This window comes from Rhineura floridana, chromosome 4 (genome assembly GCF_030035675.1).
Source record: "Rhineura floridana isolate rRhiFlo1 chromosome 4, rRhiFlo1.hap2, whole genome shotgun sequence".
Taxonomy (NCBI): domain Eukaryota; kingdom Metazoa; phylum Chordata; class Lepidosauria; order Squamata; family Rhineuridae; genus Rhineura; species Rhineura floridana.
Window position 1 is genome coordinate 164,003,978 of NC_084483.1, and position 18,387 is coordinate 164,022,364.

Genomic DNA, 18,387 nt, shown 5'->3' on the forward strand with positions numbered 1-18,387 from the left:
TAAGTGGGTTACTCGAGAGTCAGGCCCAGCAAGCTCCTTGTCCTGGTTTTCCTTCCTCTTCGAGCTCAGGGAGTCTACTTCTGAGTAAACCCGCCTAGGCTTACGCTGATCTAAAAGGCACACCTAGAAGGGAAGGAGACAAAGGACTCGATCCTCCCCATGAAGCTCCCCGGAGAGAGAGAGAGAGAGTCGCCTCCCCACCTGCCCTCACCCCTTTCCCGTTTTGGCTCCGAAAGGCTTCCCAGGAGAAACGGTTTTTCTCCTCACCTCCGTACAACCCTCATCCTGTTTCTTCCCCAATCCACCTGGATGTGATCCTCCGGGATCTCCGTGAGGCCTGCCAACTCCTCCCTCCGCTGGTGGTCAGGATAAGAGGTTTTCCTTGAACCTCTCAGACAATGGCCCTTCTCGGGTTCTGGGAGGACTCCAGTTTCAACCCATCCGACCCGGAAATCGCGGAACAGAGCTGCTCCAAGCTGCAAAAGAGAAGCGGGGTTAGCCAGATAGGCTTTCCCGCACTCTACCTAGAGAACTAGTTTCTTAGAAGAGCTAGAAGAACGTTGTGGGGTGGACAAAGAAACAGCCAGAATATCTGAGAATCAAGTATTATTATTATTTATTTATTCAATTTGTTAGACGCTCATCTGGCTGGTTACCCAGCCATTCTATTTACAGCATATAAATAAATAATAACAATAAATAGCCGCAGGCTACTCCCTCCCTCAACCAGGGGTGGTCAGTCACTTTTACTGTCCTCGCTGTCAGAATATGCTCCCGGGAGGCTGAGGGAAGAGGCGCCTGCTTTTAAGCCGGAAGCCAGAGAGGTATCCACAGAGATCTTGTCTGCACTCCCGGCACCTGGGCCCGGCGGCATGTTCCAACTGTCCGCCCCATTTGCCACGCTCAAATCCGGCTTCCTCTTGGCAGTCACCAGCCCGGAGAGTTTGGCCTTGTTGGAGAGTTTCCCGACGCTCTTCTCCCAGCTTTCCACCTTCATCTTCTTTGCTTGCGGCTCTGAATCCTCTCGCAGGATGTCTGTAGGCTTTGCTTTTGCAAACGACTTAGCAGGACCAGGAGGAGAGTCCTCATCTGAATCGGAGTCTTGCAGCAACTTCCTGCTCTGGGCTTGTTCTAGCATAGCTTTGGTCTCCCGCTCGTCCTCCTCCAGCTCCCGCTGCCTCTGCTGCTCCTCGTACGCTTGGTACTGCTGCAGCATGGACTCGAAGTCCACGTGGGCCTGGCGCTGGTTCAGCTCCTTCAGCTCCTGCAGATTCTCCAGGACTTCCATCTCGAGCTTGGAGTCTTTGGTCCTGTTCTCCAAAACCTTCATTGGGTTGTTCAGCTCTTCATCCTCTCTCTCTTTTTGCAGGCGCTTCTCCTCTTCCTCCAGCAGCTTCTCGGCTTGGAAGTTCCGAGTGGCGCCGTGTTCTCGGGGTCTGTCTTGAAGGTGATTTCCGCAAGGCAGCGGGTGCATTTGATGTAAAACCGGAAGATGGGAAGCCCCAGGTAGGATTCATTCTGGACCGTCTCCTTCCGGGCGTTGAATTTCTTTCCTTTGTAGATGTACTCACCGCAAGTCTTGCACCTCATGTTGAAAGGTGCCATCAGCCGGACCACATACTGCCTGTCCCGAGGAAGCTGAAGCTTGGGGATCTTCGACGGATCGAAGTCTGGAGGGTAGTATTTACTTAGCACTTTCCTCTCCGACATTTTGCCCCTTCGACGCTCGCTACCTGCTCCAAAACACTTCCACGACGTGAGGCTCTGCCCTGCCCCACCCTCTCCTGTAGCGCTCTTCTTTGCCAACCGGCAAGATGCGTTCGCTCTGTTTGCGAAATAATAAGAGAGAGAAGTCAGGAGTCCCTTTTATATGTACAGAGGGGTTCCGTCATTGGTTCCTCTGGGGATGGGGCGGAGCCTAGGCCAAAAGGCCCTGTGACCGACTTTTACCTGTTCATTAACTACTCATTAACCTCTGCTGGTTGATGTTCTTGCTTCAGTTCTGTCTTTAAAAAAAAAAGCAAAAAACCATCCGTTTTTATTTAGGCGTTTCTGTTCCAGTGTGGTGTAGTGGTTAAGGTGTTGGACTACAACCTGGGAGACCAGGGTTCGAATCCCCACACAGCCATGAAGCTCACTGGGTGACCTTGGGCCAGTCACTGCCTCTCAGCCTCAGAGGAAGGCAATGGTAAACCCCCTCTGAATACCATTTACCATGAAAACCCTATTCATAGGGTTGCCATAAGTTGTAATCGACTTGAAGGCAGTATATTTACATTTATTTATTCATTTATTGAGACCAGTCTAGAAATCTTTTGAGCATCAGGCAATATAGAAAGATTAGATTAATAAATAAATAAATTTGAGTTTAATAAGGACTTTGATGATGGGGGAAACAAAAGTGTGCATAATATTTAATGCTAAGATTTTGATCCTGTACCATGGAACTCAGTGAGGCTTATTTCTGAGTAGACATGTATAGACTTGTGCTGTTATACAATATGAGAATCAAATTCCAGATGGGGGGAAAGTATCCATCTGGGAGCATTTTCAAAGAAAAGTGATTTATTATGACCTTAGAATTGGTGGACCAGAGCTCACTTGCTTCTAACGGCCTGAGTCCACAAAAGCTCTAATTCAATACCACAGATCTTTCATTGATGCTTTTCATTTCTTCATCCAAGTTTCAAAATTAAAATCCCAAAACACAACTTATGATGAAAATAAGGGGCAGATATAAATACAGAGCAGTCAGCAAGATTTTCAAATGCCTAATTGTTGTTTTTGAATTGTGAAGTGAAATTTCAAATGCAACCTTCAAATTTTAAGATCTGACATTGTTATTATTTTCATTTATGAATAGCTTCCCATGAGACATCCTGAAGCAATTTACAATATAATGTTATAGGATTGTGGAGTTGGTCTGAATGATATCTGAGAGTCCTCTACCAGCCTATAATCCTGTGCCTGTAAAGATGCAGTTTGTATTAGGAGACCTGCTGGACTGGTCAAAACAGTTCCTTTCATAAGCTAATAGTTCTGCCCTAGCTAGTCTCTTTGTTTGCTTGTAGGGCACAATTCAACTCACCTTTCTGCTGGGCTGGGATGAGTTAGATGCTGTGGAGCACCAGCTGCATCAGAAGGCTTCCAGCTGTGTCAGGAGGCTCCCAGTTGCACCAGGCTCTGCTGCAGCAGCGATGTGGCTCTGCCAGGAGCCTGCCAGCACTGCCAGGAGTGTCGGAATTTATCTCTATTGAGATGCGTAGCAAAGTTGCATAGCGCTGCGGAATGGAGAGTATTGAGCAAGCTTAGCGTGTGTGTGTTTGAATCTTTGCTAAGATTCTACCTTCCTTGCAAATTAGTCAGACAGACTTTAAGCTTTAAAATAAGAACAACTACTTTATTCTGGAAGTACATGCTTGATAGGAAAGAGTCCTTACATCTAGCTAATTAACTATGTTGGAGCAGTCTGCACTGGTCCCAGTGCAGCTCTCATCCTGGTTGAGAGGAGAGACAAAGAGAAGATGTCTGCTCCCCTCTTGAGAGAAAGAGAACAGAGAAAGGCGTGAAAGAACTGGGATCAAACATCCTGTTGCTTATCAGTCTAGCAGGCGGGGAAGAGAGGGCAGGATCAAAGGGATAGGTATAGCCTCAACCAGCAAGAGGTCTAGCTCTCTCTAGCTACCCTTATTAACCCATGCAGCCTCAACCCACCAAGTTGGAGTTGAACCTCATACATTCCAACAGGGAGTCCACAGAGAATAACCAGCCTGGTGGATGGAAGGCCAGTGGGAGCTGATGGAAGCCCCCAAAATGGGGTGTTCCGGAGGTGTGGCATGGAGGAGCTGCAAGGAGGGGACACTTATGTGAGATCTTCCTTGCGTTCAGAGCCCTCCCCCAGGTCCCAATTCCCCCTTCAAACTCCACCAGCCAAAAGGCAGTAAAAAAAATATTAAATTCCCATTGAGGCCTACAGGGAGTGCTTACTCCCTAGGAGGCCTGTTTGTTGAAGCCAACTCTTCCCAGCCAGCTTATGCATGAGGCTCCCAACAGAGCCTGTGTTCAGCCAGGGTGGCAGTTCCCGAGTGCGGGAGGATCCTGTGGAGCTTTCCGCCGGCTCCTCCACTGCCACCCCCTCTCCACCGGCTTCCTGGCAGTTGGATTGCTCTGCCCATCTACATACCTAATTATTGGTCCAGAGTAGTTCTGTTGCTATAAGAATTCTTTCAGAAGATATGCCCTCCTTCCCCTCACCTGGCTGGAGGCCCCCTCATCCTGGAGCCAAGAAGAACAGGGCCGGTGCTGGCATGTTCAGCGCCCCCCTGCAAATTATAGATTGGCGCCCTTACCTTTTATAATTTTTTTTGTTCATTTTTCAATTCAAATGTTATAAAAAATGTAACAAGGCATATAAGGACAAATAAAATCATTATGGAATAGGAAAATGTTTTGTGTGAACAGTAAAATAAATAAAGTAAAAAGAAAACAACTTTTTTGTTCATGTAACAAAAAGATAAATTAGAAGTAATCCTTACTGAGGTCAATATCTTACTCCAGTGCCGAGTAACTAACTTTACTGACTGAGCCAATGCATCCTTACTCAGAAGTAAGGCCCACTGAGTTCAATAGAGGTTACTTTCAAATAAAGGCACCACTATAGTGTTATGGCTTGACTAAACCCACTTTGGTTCAAGTGGAACCCAGGAGGTGCAAGGCCAGGAACTATACTCCCACCCCCACTCTCACACACACACACCTGATGGTATGGCTGGTAATGCGTTTCAGATGTATTGTGCAAAGGAAGAACAAGGACAGCTGTTGAGACACAAAATTTAACTAAAGCAACTACAGGAATACCCTGCATTAACATACGTAATAGGACCAGAGCATGTATGTAAAGTGAAAATGTACTTAAAGTGAAGCACTACTTTTTTTCCACTTATCGATGCATGTACTGCACTGCAATCGTCATATACAGGCATAACTGATGTAAATAACGCATTTATAACTAAAATAAACATAAAATAAAATAAACCCTTTATGAAAAAAGGTAAGCTTACCTTTAATGTCAGCTGGCAGATGCGAAATGGATGAACAAAAATTTACATGTATTGTAGGAAGGATGAAGGAGGGGGCATATCTTCTACTTCATAAGTTGAGTCACCAAGGGCTAGACGCTTTCTTGCTGGCGATTTGGATGGACGACTTGAAGTAGGAGTAGGGCTTGGGGCTGATGTTGATGCTAGAGATGGACTTTCAGTGGATGTTGATGGTCTGAGAGATTGACTGGGTGCTCCTGGCCTTTTACGAAAGTAGGTGTCTAAGGAGGTTTGAACTGTAGCTCTTTTCCCTGTAGATTTCTTTGTAATAGGCATAAGCCCCCGAAATGTTAGCATTGACTTTGGAACTTCTTTCAAAGTCCCTATCATGCTTTTCAAAAAGAGCCATGGCACTATCAAGATGACGGAAAGCTTCCAAGAGAACTTTTGAAGTTAGGCCTTCAGGTTGTTCCATGGTCTCATCCTCATCTGGCACATTTTCTTCTTCTCTCTCCTCTTCAAGTTCCAGAAGATCTTCATTGCTGAGGGGTTCAGTATGGGACGCCAGAAGTTCAGCAACATCTTCTGGCTCCACTTCCAGCTCTAACTGCCTTGCCATCTCTACAATATTTTCAGTAACATTAGCTACAGGATCTTCAAAGGCTTCGACATCATCAACAAACTGTGGGCATAATTTTTTCCAGGGCCCTTTCATTGTTGTTTCCTTTATATTTATTTATTTATTTATTTATTTATTTATTCAATTTATATACCACCCCATAGCAGAACCTCTCTGGGCGGTTCACAACAGGTAAAAAACATCTGACATACAATTAAAACCTCATATTAAGCAGTTTAAAAATAAGTTAAAAATATCAGGAATTAAAACATAATTAAACACACACTAAAATGCATATCAAATACTACTAAAATGCTGAAAATGCCTGGGAGAAGAGGAAGGTTTTTATCTGACGCCGAAAAGATAATAATGTTGGCACCAGGCATATCTCATCAGGAAGAATATTCCATAGTTCGGGGGCCACCACTGAGAAGGCCCTTTTTCTTGTTGTCACCTTCCGGGCTTCTTTCTGAGTAGGCACCCGGAGGAGGGCCTTTGATGTTGAGCGCAGTGTGCAGGTAGGTTCATATCGGGAGAGGTGTTCCATCAGGTATTGTGGTCCCATGCCATACAAGGCTTTATAGGTTAAAACCAGCACCTTGAATCGAGCCCGGAAACATATAGGCAGCCAGTGCAGGCAGGCCAGAATCGGTGTTATATGTTCGGAACGCCTGGTCCCAGTTATCAGTCTGGCTGCCGCATTTTGCATGAGCTGCAGTTTCCGAACCGTCTTCAAGGGCAGCCCCACATAGAGTGCATTGCAGTAGTCTAATTTAGAGGTTACCAGAGCATGGACAACTGAAGCAAGGTTTTCCCTGTCCAGATAGTAGTGTAGCTGGGCCACCAACCGAAGCTGGTAGAACGCACTCCGTGCCACCGAGGCTACCTGAGCCTCCAGTGACAGAGATGGATCTAAAAGAACTCCCAAACTATGAACCCGCTCCTTCAGGGGGAGTGCAACCCCATCCAGGACAGGTTGTACATCTACCATCCGGTCAGGGGAACCACCTACTAACAGCATCTCAGTCTTGTCTGGATTGAGCTTCAATTTATTCGCTCTCATCCAGTCCATTATCGCAGCCAGGCATCGGTTCAGCACCTTGACAGTCTCACCTGATGAAGATGAAAAGGAGAAGTAGAGCTATGTGTCATCAGCATACTGGTGACAACGCACTCCAAAACTCCTGATGACAGCACCCAGCGGCTTCATGTAGATGTTAAAGAGCATGGGGGACAGAACTGACCCCTGCGGAACTCCATATTGGAGAGCCCAGGGTGCCGAGCAATGCTCCCCAAGCACTACCTTCTGGAGACGACCCGCCAAATAGGAGCAGAACCACCGCCAAGCAGTACCTCCAACTCCCAAATCTGCAAGTCTTCCCAGAAGAATACCATGGTTGATGGTATCAAAAGCTGCTGAGAGATCAAGGAGAATCAACAGAGTTACACTCTCCCTGTCTTTCTCCCGGCATAAGTCATCATACAGGGCGACCAAGGCCGTCTCCGTGCCAAAACCGGGTCTGAAACCCGATTGTCATTCCAAGCATCTCTTACAGTTTTGATGCAATCCAAGATGTCGTAGCTTTTCCAGAATTTCTTTAGGACTTCGTGCCCTGTCCCCTCTTCACTGTCTATTGCTGCAATACACTTACTGAATGTTCTTTTCAAGTAGTTCAACTTGAAGGTGGCTATGACACATTGATCCATGGGCTGCAGTAGTGAGGTGGTATTCGGTGGTAGGAATTCCACTCGAATGTTAGGGTTCAGCTCATCTAACGTTCGAGGGTGGCCAGGAGCATTGTCTACAAGGAGCAAAATTTTAAAAGGGATATTGTTGTCCTTGCAATAGGCTTTCACCTCTGGTACAAAGCAGGTGTCAAACCATTCTTCGAAAACGGCTGCAGTCACCCATGCTTTTCTATTAGACCTCCAATGCACTGGAAGTCTAGTTTTAACGTAGTTCTTCAAAGCTCTAGGGTTTTGCCAACGATAAATTAGCATAGGCTTTAGCTTTAAGGTACCAGAGGCATTGCCATCTAACAGAAGGGTTATTCTATCTTTAGCTGCCTTGTAGCCTGGCATTGTTTTCTCCTCTCTTGCAATGAAGGTTCTTGAAGGCATCTTTTTCCAGAACAGCCCGGTCTCATCCACATTAAAAATTTGTTCCTTGGAGTAGCCTCCCTCTTCAATAATTTTGGCAAGGTCGCGTGGATAGCTTTCTGCAGCCTCAGTATCTGCAGCAGCTGCCTCTCCTTGCACTTTGATGCTATGTAGGTTAGACCTCTTCTTGAACCTATCAAAGCATCCACGGCTTGCAACAAATTCAGCATCCTTCGCTGCCTCACCTTCCTTAGCCTTCAGGTCATTGAATAGGCTTAAGGCCTTACTCTGAATCATTGCCTGGCTTACAGGAACCTGGCGTGCAGTCTGATTTTCTATCCAAACTATTAAGAGTCTCTGCATGACTGCAACAACGCTATCCCTTTTTCTAATTTTTGTTGTGTTCACTGGCATAGCACTCTTAACTTCTGCAAGAATTTTTTCTTTACTCTTCATGAACGTGTTCGAGTGAAGCCTAGCCTTCGGCCTATCTCAGCTTGAGAAACACCTTCATCAGACAGTTTAATCATTTTAAGCTTCATATCTAAGGTAATAGATTTACAACTTTTCTTTGTATCTGCCATTATGTACTGTAATACTGTACAGTACTGTACTACTGTACTGTACTGAAGGCAAGGGAAAACAATACCAATACACACACACACCCCACACACACACTATTGGTAGTCACAAGCCAGCAGTGGCAAAAGCCAGAACTAATGATGGGCAGAGACAGAGAAAAAAGTATTCAGTTAAAGCAGGAAAGGAAGATGGGACAATGGGGGACAATGGAGAGGTATAAAATGGGACAATGGAGAGGTAAAAAATGAAATCGGGGATCTAAAGAATTTTTTTTATTTTTTTTATCACAATCAATTAAAGCAGGAAAGGAAGATGGGACAATGGGGGACAATGGAGAGGTATAAAATGGGACAATGGAGAGGTATAAAATGAAATCAGGGGGATCTAAATTTTTTTTTAATTTTTTTATCACAATCAATTAAAGCAGGAACGGAAGATGGGACAATGGGGGGCAACGGAGAGGTATAAAATGGGACAATGGAGAGGTATAAAATGAAATCAGGGGATCTACAGTACTGTAAAGAGCACGAGGTGCCACACACACATACACACTGCCGCCACCAACCTAGGTCGGGGCAGGCAGAACTCCGTTCGCTGTTAAGTACAATAGTAAAGAACTTAAATGTACTGTAAAGAGTACTGTACTTAAATGAGAACCTTCAGGTCAGGAGTCTCTCAGATAGCTCTGATAGCTACGGGAGATGACGCTTCGCAACACACGTGGCACGTGGAACACAAGTTCAGGCGTTCCGTCGGTGTCCGTAATTGTGAAGCGCGCGTACGTTAAGTGGGGTATGGTGGAGTATGGAGCATGTCCGTAATTGCGAGGGTCCGTTAAACGAAGGTACGTAAATCGGGATATTCCTGTATATAAATGTTACCTTCTTCTTTGGCAGATTTCCCTCGCTCACAGTAGAATCCTCCTATTGTTCTAAGTGGCCTGAGTTTTCTCAGGGTCAGAGAGAAATATGCACACTCACACAAAATCACCAGATGCCCAGACCCCTCCTTTGCAGGAGGGGGAGAGAGGAAAAAGTCTTTTAAAACCGAGGGTTGAGTTGAGGAAAAAAGAGTGAAAGAAGAAGGGGGGCCGAGGAAGATCAGAGCTCCAACACGTGTACTACGCTCTCAAGGAACACATCAAAGGACTGCAGGGACAGAACCGGGGAGAGACTCTGGGTCTCGGTGCAAAACCTTGAGACCAAGAGGTTCCTTCCTGGTTTTGCGGCAGAGCTCTTTCACATAGCTCCAGCTGTATTCAGTTGCCCACTCAGGGCCTAGGAGAGGTCATTATTCTTACCTGTCACTCTTTATAATAATAGGGTCCTTTGATTTCTTTAGTTTAAAGTTATGAATGGGTTAGGATATTAATGATTAATGCTGCCACGCATCCAAGTAATTCTGTAATGCTATTCTATTCTTTCTCTCAATAAAAGAAAGATTTGCTTTATTTTGGTTTGGACCTGCATTTCTTGGGGAAAATATAGATCACCATTTAGGCACATTTCAGAGCAAAGCACTTATTCTTATCCCTAGCAAAAGATTCCCCTCCTCCCAAGGAGGTGTGTTTCACGGGACATGGGGGTGGCAAGTTCACACACTCAGGCAGAGCTTGGAAGATTACTTTTAAAAAGTAATAAATTACAGTTACAGTTACATGGCCAAAAAAAGTAGTAATTACCGTTACAATTACGATTGCTCTGAAAGTAACTGATTACTTTACTTTTTCTCAAAAGTAATCACTACAGTTACATTTCAGTTACTTTTTTAAAAAAATGCCTACAAGGTGCTGGCCTTGGCTGCTGCACATCTAAGTAGCCTAAAACAACATTAAAAATAAACACACACATACAGACGTAGTAGAATAATTCTTTTTATCCATAAGATAGCAATGGTTGGCTCTCCACTGGTAAGGGAGGTGGGGAGGGAGGCAGAGGCCACAACTCAGATCTTTGCACATCAAATCAAGTGCAACCCCCCCCTCAGCCAGCCAGCATAATCTCTCTCACTTAACCACCTCCTGGATCCTGCCCTGCCACCAACTAAGGGACACTTACCCAAGCAAACATTTTCCCTGAGATGCAAAAAAGTTAAAATACTGCAAATGCAGCACAGTAGCCAGAGACACGTCGTCATCTTTCACCTCCACAGTTCTTTATCTCCATTCTGCTTCTTTCTCCTTCTCCTCCTTTATCCATGTTCTTGCCCTCTGGCTCCTTTTCCCCTCAAGGTTCCATTTTTTAAAACAGTTGTTTTCTCCACTCCACCCCGTCTCACTCTCCTCCTCCTCCCTTGTCCCCTACCCACCCACAGATCATGACAATAATAAAAGTTAAAGAGGAAAGCACAAAAGCAGGACTACAGCTGAACGTCAAGAAGACTAAAATAATGACAACAAAAGATTTATGTAATTTTCAAGTTGACAATGAGGACTTTGAACTTGTCAAGGATTATCAATACCTTGGAGCAGTCAACCAAAATGGAGACAATAGTCAAGAAATCAGAAGAAGGCTAGGACTGGGGAGCACAGCTATGAGAGAACTAGAAAAGGTTCTCAAATGCAAAGATATATCACAGAACACCAAAGTCAGGATCATTCAGACCATGATATTCCCGATCTCTACGTATGGATGTGAAAGTTGGACAGTGAAAAAAGAGGATAAGAGAAAAATCAACTCATTTGAAATGTGGTGTTGAAATGTGGAGAGCTTTGCGCATACCATGGACTGCGAAAAAGTCAAATAATTGGGTGTTAGAACATATTAAACCAGAACTATCACTAGAAGCTAAAATGATGAAACTGAGGTTATCATACTTTGGACACATACTGAGAAGACAGGATTCACTAGAAAAGACAATAATGCTGGGGAAAACAGAAGGGAGCAGAAAAAGAGGAAGGCCAAACAAGAGATGGATTGATTCCATAAAGAAAGCCACAGAGACCTGAACTTACATGATCTGAACAGGGTGGTGCATGACATGCTCTTGGAGGTCACTGATCCATAGGGTTGCCATAAGTTGTAATCAACGAAGGCACATAACAACAAAAATATTTAAGGGGAGGGAATTCCAAAGGGTAGGCGCCAGTACACTTAAGATCCATTTCCTATGTTGTGCGGAACAGATCTCCTGATAAGATGGTATCTGCAGGAGGCCCTCACCTGCGAAGTGCAGTGATCGACTGGGTATATAATGGATAAGACGGTCTGTCAGGTATCCTGGTCCTAAGCTGTATAGGGCTTTGTACACCACAACTAGAACCTTAACCTTAGCCCAGTAGCAAATAGGCAGCCAGTGCAATTCTTTCAGTAGTGGAGTGACATGTTGGTGACACCCTGCTCCAGTGAGCAGTCTCGCTGCTGCATTTTGCACCAGGTGCAGCTTCCGAACCAACGTCAAGGGTAGCCCCACATAGAGTGCATTATGGCAATCCAATCTGGAGGTTATCAGTGCATGGACAACAGTGGTCAGGCTATCCCTGTCCAGAAACTGCCACAGCTGTCTTACCATCCAAAGCTGGTAAAAGGCACTGCTAGCCATGGAGGTCACCTGGGCCTCTAGTGACAAAGATGGATCCAGGAGTACCCCCAGACTATGACCTGCTGTTTCATAGGGAGTACAACCCCATCCAAAGCAGGCAACTGACCAATTATCCAAACTTGGGAACCACAAATCCACGGTGTCTCTGTCTTGCTAGGGTTCAGACTTAGTTGATTTGCCCTCAACCAGCCCACCACAGAGTCCAGGAACTAGTCCAGGCCTTGCACAGCCTCTCCTGATTCAGATGTTAAAGAGAAATAGAGCTGGGTATCATCAGCATACTGCTGACACCTTGCCCGAAAACTCCTGATGACCGCTCCCAAGGGCTTCATATAGATGTTAAACAGTATGGGGGACAAGATGGTACCTTTATGGTCCTCAAGGATGGCTGACGGTCAACCCATACAGTATGGTGGAGAATATAGCTGCAGGCATTGCCTCAAGGAATAAAAAGAATGTCTGCAGACCTGGTCAGTTACTATCTGAGCATGAGGAGAAGCTGTTTTCTGACAGGAATGGGCACCAGCTGGAGGCCCAGATTGGCTTTGTGAGAGAACTAAGAAGCTGCTGCACTGGTTTCCTTTGGTGACACTGAGGCAGCGACTGACGAGGGAGAGCCAGCGACAGGCAGCGGCGGGGGGGGAGAGCCAGCGACAGGCAACAACGGGGCGGGAGAGCCAGCGACAGGCAGTGGCGGGGGGGAGAGCCAGCGACAGGCAGCGGCAGGGGAGGAGACCCAGCGACAGGCGGCAACGGGGAGGGAGAGCCAGTGACAGGCGGTGACGGGGAGGGAGAGCCAGCGACAGGCGGTGACGGGGAGGGAGAGCCAGCGACAGGCGGTGGTGGGGAGGGAGAGCCAGCAACAGGCGGCGGCGGAGGCAGTGACAGGCGGGAAGGGGGCGGCAGGATGAGCGGTGGGAGCGCACACACACACACCACCATCACTAACCTCAGCTCTTCGGCTTCTGCCTTCTCCTTTCTTGCCCTCCGGCGCCATCTGGCTCTCCACTTCCTCCCTCGTGCCTCCTAATACAGAGCACGAGGGAAGAGCAACACTGCGCACAAGCCTAGCGAGGCACATGTCTTTTTTCCACCAATCACAGGAGCAGACTGCCCCTGTTCCCCCTCCTGCATAACGTCCAAATGTAACGCGGGAAACGTTATAGTTACAGCTAAAAAGTAATAAAATTACCACTCGTTCTATTACAAGCAAAATGTAACGAAGTTACCCATTCGTTACGCAAAAAAGAAACGAATTACAAGTAACTTGTTATTTTTAACGAGTTACTTCCAAGCTCTGCACTCAGGTTCCCAAGAGCACATGTCGTAACACCACACCTAATGGGGAAGCAAGATCTGTTTGACTGTGAACAGGCCCTCCCTTAGCATGTGTGGGGCCCGGGGCAAAAGCAAAGTTGGGGGCCCCCCAAATTTGCTCCAGGTCACGGTCTTGGCCGAGTCGCCGCTGTAGGTGTGCAGGCACCAGTCCCGGAACTGCTGACCCAGCTTGCTGTCCCTGGGGTGGCTACCGCTCACTGACTGCAGCAGGAGTGGTGGCAGCGGTGGCAGCTTCGGCATGGTGGGCGCACGGGCAGGCAAGCGAGCCCCCGTCCCGGGTGGAAAGAGAGTGAGCGAGTGCTGCGCCCTGCCTGGTGAAGGTGAGCAGGCAGGGAGGGAGGAGCCGGCTGGTGAGCAGATCACCAAGAGAAGCCCCCCCCAAAGCACGGGGCCTGGGGCAACTGCCCCACTTCCCGATGCCTAGGGGCAGCTCTGACTGTGAATAAGGAGATATTGGGGGGGCTGCCTTCAAGTCGATCCCGACTTATGGGGACCCTATGAATAGGGTTTTCATGGTAAACGGTATTCACAGGTGGTTTACCATTTCCTTCCTCTGAGGCTGAGAGGCAGTGACTGGTCCAAGGTCACCCAGTGAACTTATGACTGTATGGGGATTCGAACCCTCGTCTCCTAGGTCGTAGTCCAACACTCTAACCCAGCCTTTCCCAACCAGTGTGCCTCCAGATGTTGTTGGACCACAACTCCCATCAACCTCAGGCAGCATTGCCAATGGTCAGGAAGATGGGAGTTGTGGTCCAACAACATCTGGAGGCACACTGGTTGGGAAAGGCTGCTCTAACCACTATACCAGAACCCCTCCATTTTATGCTCAGGTTGTACATATATGTAAATAAAACCATATATCCTAAAGACACCACAGTCTCCAATGACCTTCATTTCAAGGAAACCAAACTCTGGGTAAGCACAGGAATCCCTGAAAGTCTCACACTACTTAGAGGTGTGTGTGTGTGCAAAAATACATAAAACAGTTACATATATAAAAACCGTTAAAACAATTGCATATATAAAAAAGGACCGACCATGAACCAGAAAAAGTTAAGGGCAGACAAACATACAAAGGAACTACAGTGCAAAAAATGCACATACCTGGGAGTTAACTTCATTCAAGTCAGTGGAGCTTTCATCTGAGTAAGGATGCTTAAGATTGCACCTTAATAATACACTCTTCCCATTGAGCTATGAAGAGTGACTTTCTAGCCAGTTTGAGCAACATTATTTCAAGGACAATATTTTCCTGAGCAGCAACACTGTTTTTTGGTGGGTTTTTTTGGAAAATTGAACCTATAGAGCAGGAACAGAACACAAAAGTTCACTGCCTGATATTAATTATTAGATCTCTGCCATAGGTATCCATTTTGTATTGTTTTTAAAAAATTTAAATGTTTTGTAACAGTTTTTAAGCTGCTTTTTGTACTGCTGTTTTAAACAGTTTTTATATTTATTTTATATTTATAATTGCTTTTTTAAATTTGTGCTTTAATTATATTTTGGACAATGCCTTGGAATATATGTGGCAGGTGATTAATTAATTAACAATAATACTCCCCAAATAACGCAATCTCAGCTTCTTTCCACAAAAGAGAATGTTAGCTAGGGTTGCCAGGTTCAGGGCCTGAGACTGATCCTGTATCTTTAGGAGAAGAGAAAGTCAGCCAAGTGTTGGAATGTATGAGGTTCAACTCCAACTTGTGGGTTGAGGCTGCATGGGGTTAAAAAGGGTAGCTAGAGAGGAGACTTCTTGGTTGCTAGGTTATACCTGTCCTTTGATCCCCTGCTGTCTTCCTCTTTCCTGCTAGACTGATATGCAAAGGATGTTGATCCCAGTTCCTTCCCGCCTTCCCACTTCTTCTTCTGTCTCGAGAGGGGAGCAGACATCTTCTCTTTGTCTCTCCCTCTCAACCAGCATGAGGGCTAGCACTGGGGCCAGTGCCGGCTGCTCCAACATAGCTAGTTAGCTAGATCTAGAACTCTTTCCTATCAAGCATGTACTTCCAGAATAAAGTAGTTATTTCTTATTTTAAAGCTTAAAGTCTCTATCTGGCTAATTTGCAGGGAAGGTAGAATCTTAGCAAAGATTCAAACACACACACGTAACCTCGCTCAATACTCTCCGTTCCACAGTGCACTCTCGCTAAGAAATTCCGACACCAAGTGCAGGGGTTCTTGCAACACTATAATAGGAAAAACCACAAGGTGGAATTCTCCCTTCCCCCTGCACAACTTTTAAAGATACAGAAGACCTCTTGGAGGCTGGGCCTGGCAATTAAGAGGTCTTCTGTATCTTTACAAGTTGTGCAGGGGAAACGGAGAATTCCACCTTGTGGTTTTTCCCGTTACAGTGTTGCAAGGACACCTGCACTTGGCTGACTTTCTCTTCTCCTAAAGATGCAGGATCTGAAATATAGATCTATGAAATCAGTACATTTTACAGGTGTACAGGCCAGGGCATTATATTCTGGGTGACTTAAAATAGCAAGCAGCCACTATGGATGGGAACTAAGCTTGGCCCTCATTCAAATGGGGCACTACTGTCTGCTGCTGTAAAGTATCAAGAGGTCCAGCAAGGAGGGTGGTGAATGGTGGCATGGCTTAGCCAGATGAATGAAAGGTCTTTCCAAGCCCCAGCACCTTCCGCAAATGCCTGACCTGGCCAATCTCTGTTGCTGGACCTGAATATTTATTTCTCTCAGGCAGGTACCAACGGGTGGCATTGGGGGATGAGGTTTCAGACCCTTGGCCTCTTAACTGTGGAGTACCACAGGGTCCTATCCTCTCCCCCATGCTATTTAACATTTATGTGAAGCTGCTGGGAGCTATCATCAGGAGTTTTGGGCTGCAGTGTCACCAATATGCAGATGACACTCAGCTCTATCTCTCATTTAAGTCCTCACCAGAGCTGGCTGTACAGACCATGTCCAAGTGCCTAGAGGCCGTAAGTGGATGGATGGGCGAGAACAGGCTGAAACTAAACCCCGACAAGACCGAGGTGTTGCTCGTGGGTGACAGGAGAAGGTTGGGAGACATTGACTTGGTGCTTAATGGGGTGAGATTACCCCTCAAAGACCAGGTCCACAGCCTAGGGGTCATTCTTGACTCCCAGCTGTCCATGGAGGCTCAGGCTTCAGCAGTGAGTCGGGCAGCTTGGTATCAACTATATCTGATACAGAGGCTGCAACCCTACCTTCCTTTGCATCTGCTCCCACGAGTGATACATGCCCTGGTCTCCTTTCGCTTAGACTACTGTAATGCACCCTACGTGGGGTTACCCTTGAAAACGGTCCGGAAATTGCAGCTGGTACAGAATGCGGCGGCACGCTTGATTAAGCATAGCCGTCACCGAGATCACATCACCCCAGTGTTGGTAGATCTACACTGGTTACCAGTAATTTACCGGGCCTAATTCAAGGTGTTGGCATTGACCTTTAAAACCCTATATGGTTTCGGCCCAGTTTATCTGAAGGACCGCCTCCAGTATCACCAATTAGGCTGCCTTACAAGATCAGCCACACAGGACCTCCTCTCGGTCCCACCGGTCAAAACAGCTAGGCTGGTGCGGACCAGGGAGAGGGTGTTCTCGGTTATGGCCCCCACCCTCTGGAATTCTCTCCCTTATGATCTTTGACATGCCTCCTCCTTGATGGGTTTTCGCCGAGCTCTTAAGACCTGGCTATTCAGGCAGGCCTATAGAAATTTTGGGGTAGCTTAGCTTTTGATGTACTACTTGATGTTCTGATGTTAGTTTTAATGGATAATTGTGTTCTGGATTGTTATTGTATTTTATCATGTTACTGTAAGTCGCCTAGAGTGTCCGTTAATTCAGACAGATAGGCGACTAACAAATAAAATTTTATTTTATTATTTTTATTACTATAATCAACTTTGACTGTTACTGGCCACCCCATTTCAAAACCTTTATTGATTACTCAGGCTTCCCAGAAGCATTTGGCTAACCACTGTTGCATTCCAAATGTTGGGCCTAATGGATCCTTGGCCTGATCCTAAAGGGCTTCAGTCTCTTGAAAAGCCACATGACAGACAAATTTAGTGTTTTAACTTTTTAATTTCCATCTGCATTCAGCTGTTAAAGACATAGGGGAAATTTTATGGCAAGTCTATTTCCATTTATAAAATCGAAGTGGACTACCCGACAGGGTTGTTGAGAGGGCAAGCAGGAAAAAACAGGCAAGGGGGGGCTGCGATTCCCAGAGGTCCTTGGGAAGGGAGATTGACTTGTTGAACCATTCTGAGAAGTATAGCTCTGTGGGGGGGAATAAAGATCTCCTCTCAGGGCTACGGCCATACTGCCCTGAACATGCCCAATCTTGTCAGATTTTGGAAGCTAAGCAGGGTCAGGCCTCGTTAGTACTTGGATGGGAGACCACCTGGAAATACTAGGTGCCGTAGGCTTGGAGGAAGGCAATGGTAAACCACCTCTGAATACCTCTTACCATGAAAACCGAGAGCTTGGAAAAGTTACTTTTTTGAACTACAACTCCCATCAGCCCCAGCCAGCATGACCACTGGATTGGGCTGATGGGAGTTGCAGTTCAAAAAAGTAACTTTTCCAAGCTCTGGAAACCCTACAAATATATCCACAAAAGATTCATAGGGTCGCCATAAGTCGTAATCAACTTGAAGGCATGTAACAACTCCCAGCACCCTTAACAAATGACAGTTCCCAGGACTCTGTTGGGGGAAGTGGTACGATACTGCTTTAAATGTGTAGTGCAGATGGGGCCTGACAGCTTTCCAGCTCTCTAAAGGATGCTGCTGTTTTAAGTAAATAGGATTGAGGGGAAATGTCATTTTTCTTCCCCTCCAAGATTCCTGTTTCAACTGGTTGGAGTCCTAAACAAGAACACTCATGTTAGAGGCCCCAGAAATGTTGTTCCCCCCTGCTTGTTCCTCCTAATACCGAACCCATTAATGAAGCAGCCAAACAGGGCCACCTACAGCCAACACAGTGGCTTCTGCACAGTTTGGGGACTCCTCGGGTACATGGGGAAAAATTCATTTGTAAAGGGGGGGGGAATCCAGAGAAGCCTGTTGAGGGCTGAGCACACTCATAGGTCTCAAGGAGGCACTGAATATCATGTCTCCCTCAAGGGACTGGGGAGGGAAAGCTGGGGCTTGTTCCTGTCCTATAAC

At 46.3% G+C, this 18,387-nt stretch overlaps 1 protein-coding gene and 1 pseudogene across 1 annotated transcript; one reads left to right on the plus strand and one right to left on the minus strand.

Annotated features, from left to right (window-relative positions):
- Positions 1 to 549: 549 nt before the first annotated feature.
- On the minus strand, positions 550 to 1,847 carry LOC133383752 (splicing factor YJU2-like). Its single transcript, XM_061625035.1, is given in 2 exon segments — positions 550 to 1,431; positions 1,434 to 1,847. Coding segments are annotated over 2 exon segments (972 nt in total). The 5' UTR covers positions 1,711 to 1,847; the 3' UTR covers positions 550 to 736.
- A 15,680-nt stretch (positions 1,848 to 17,527) lies between these two features.
- On the plus strand, positions 17,528 to 17,646 carry LOC133384610 (5S ribosomal RNA; annotated as a pseudogene).
- Positions 17,647 to 18,387: the final 741 nt, after the last annotated feature.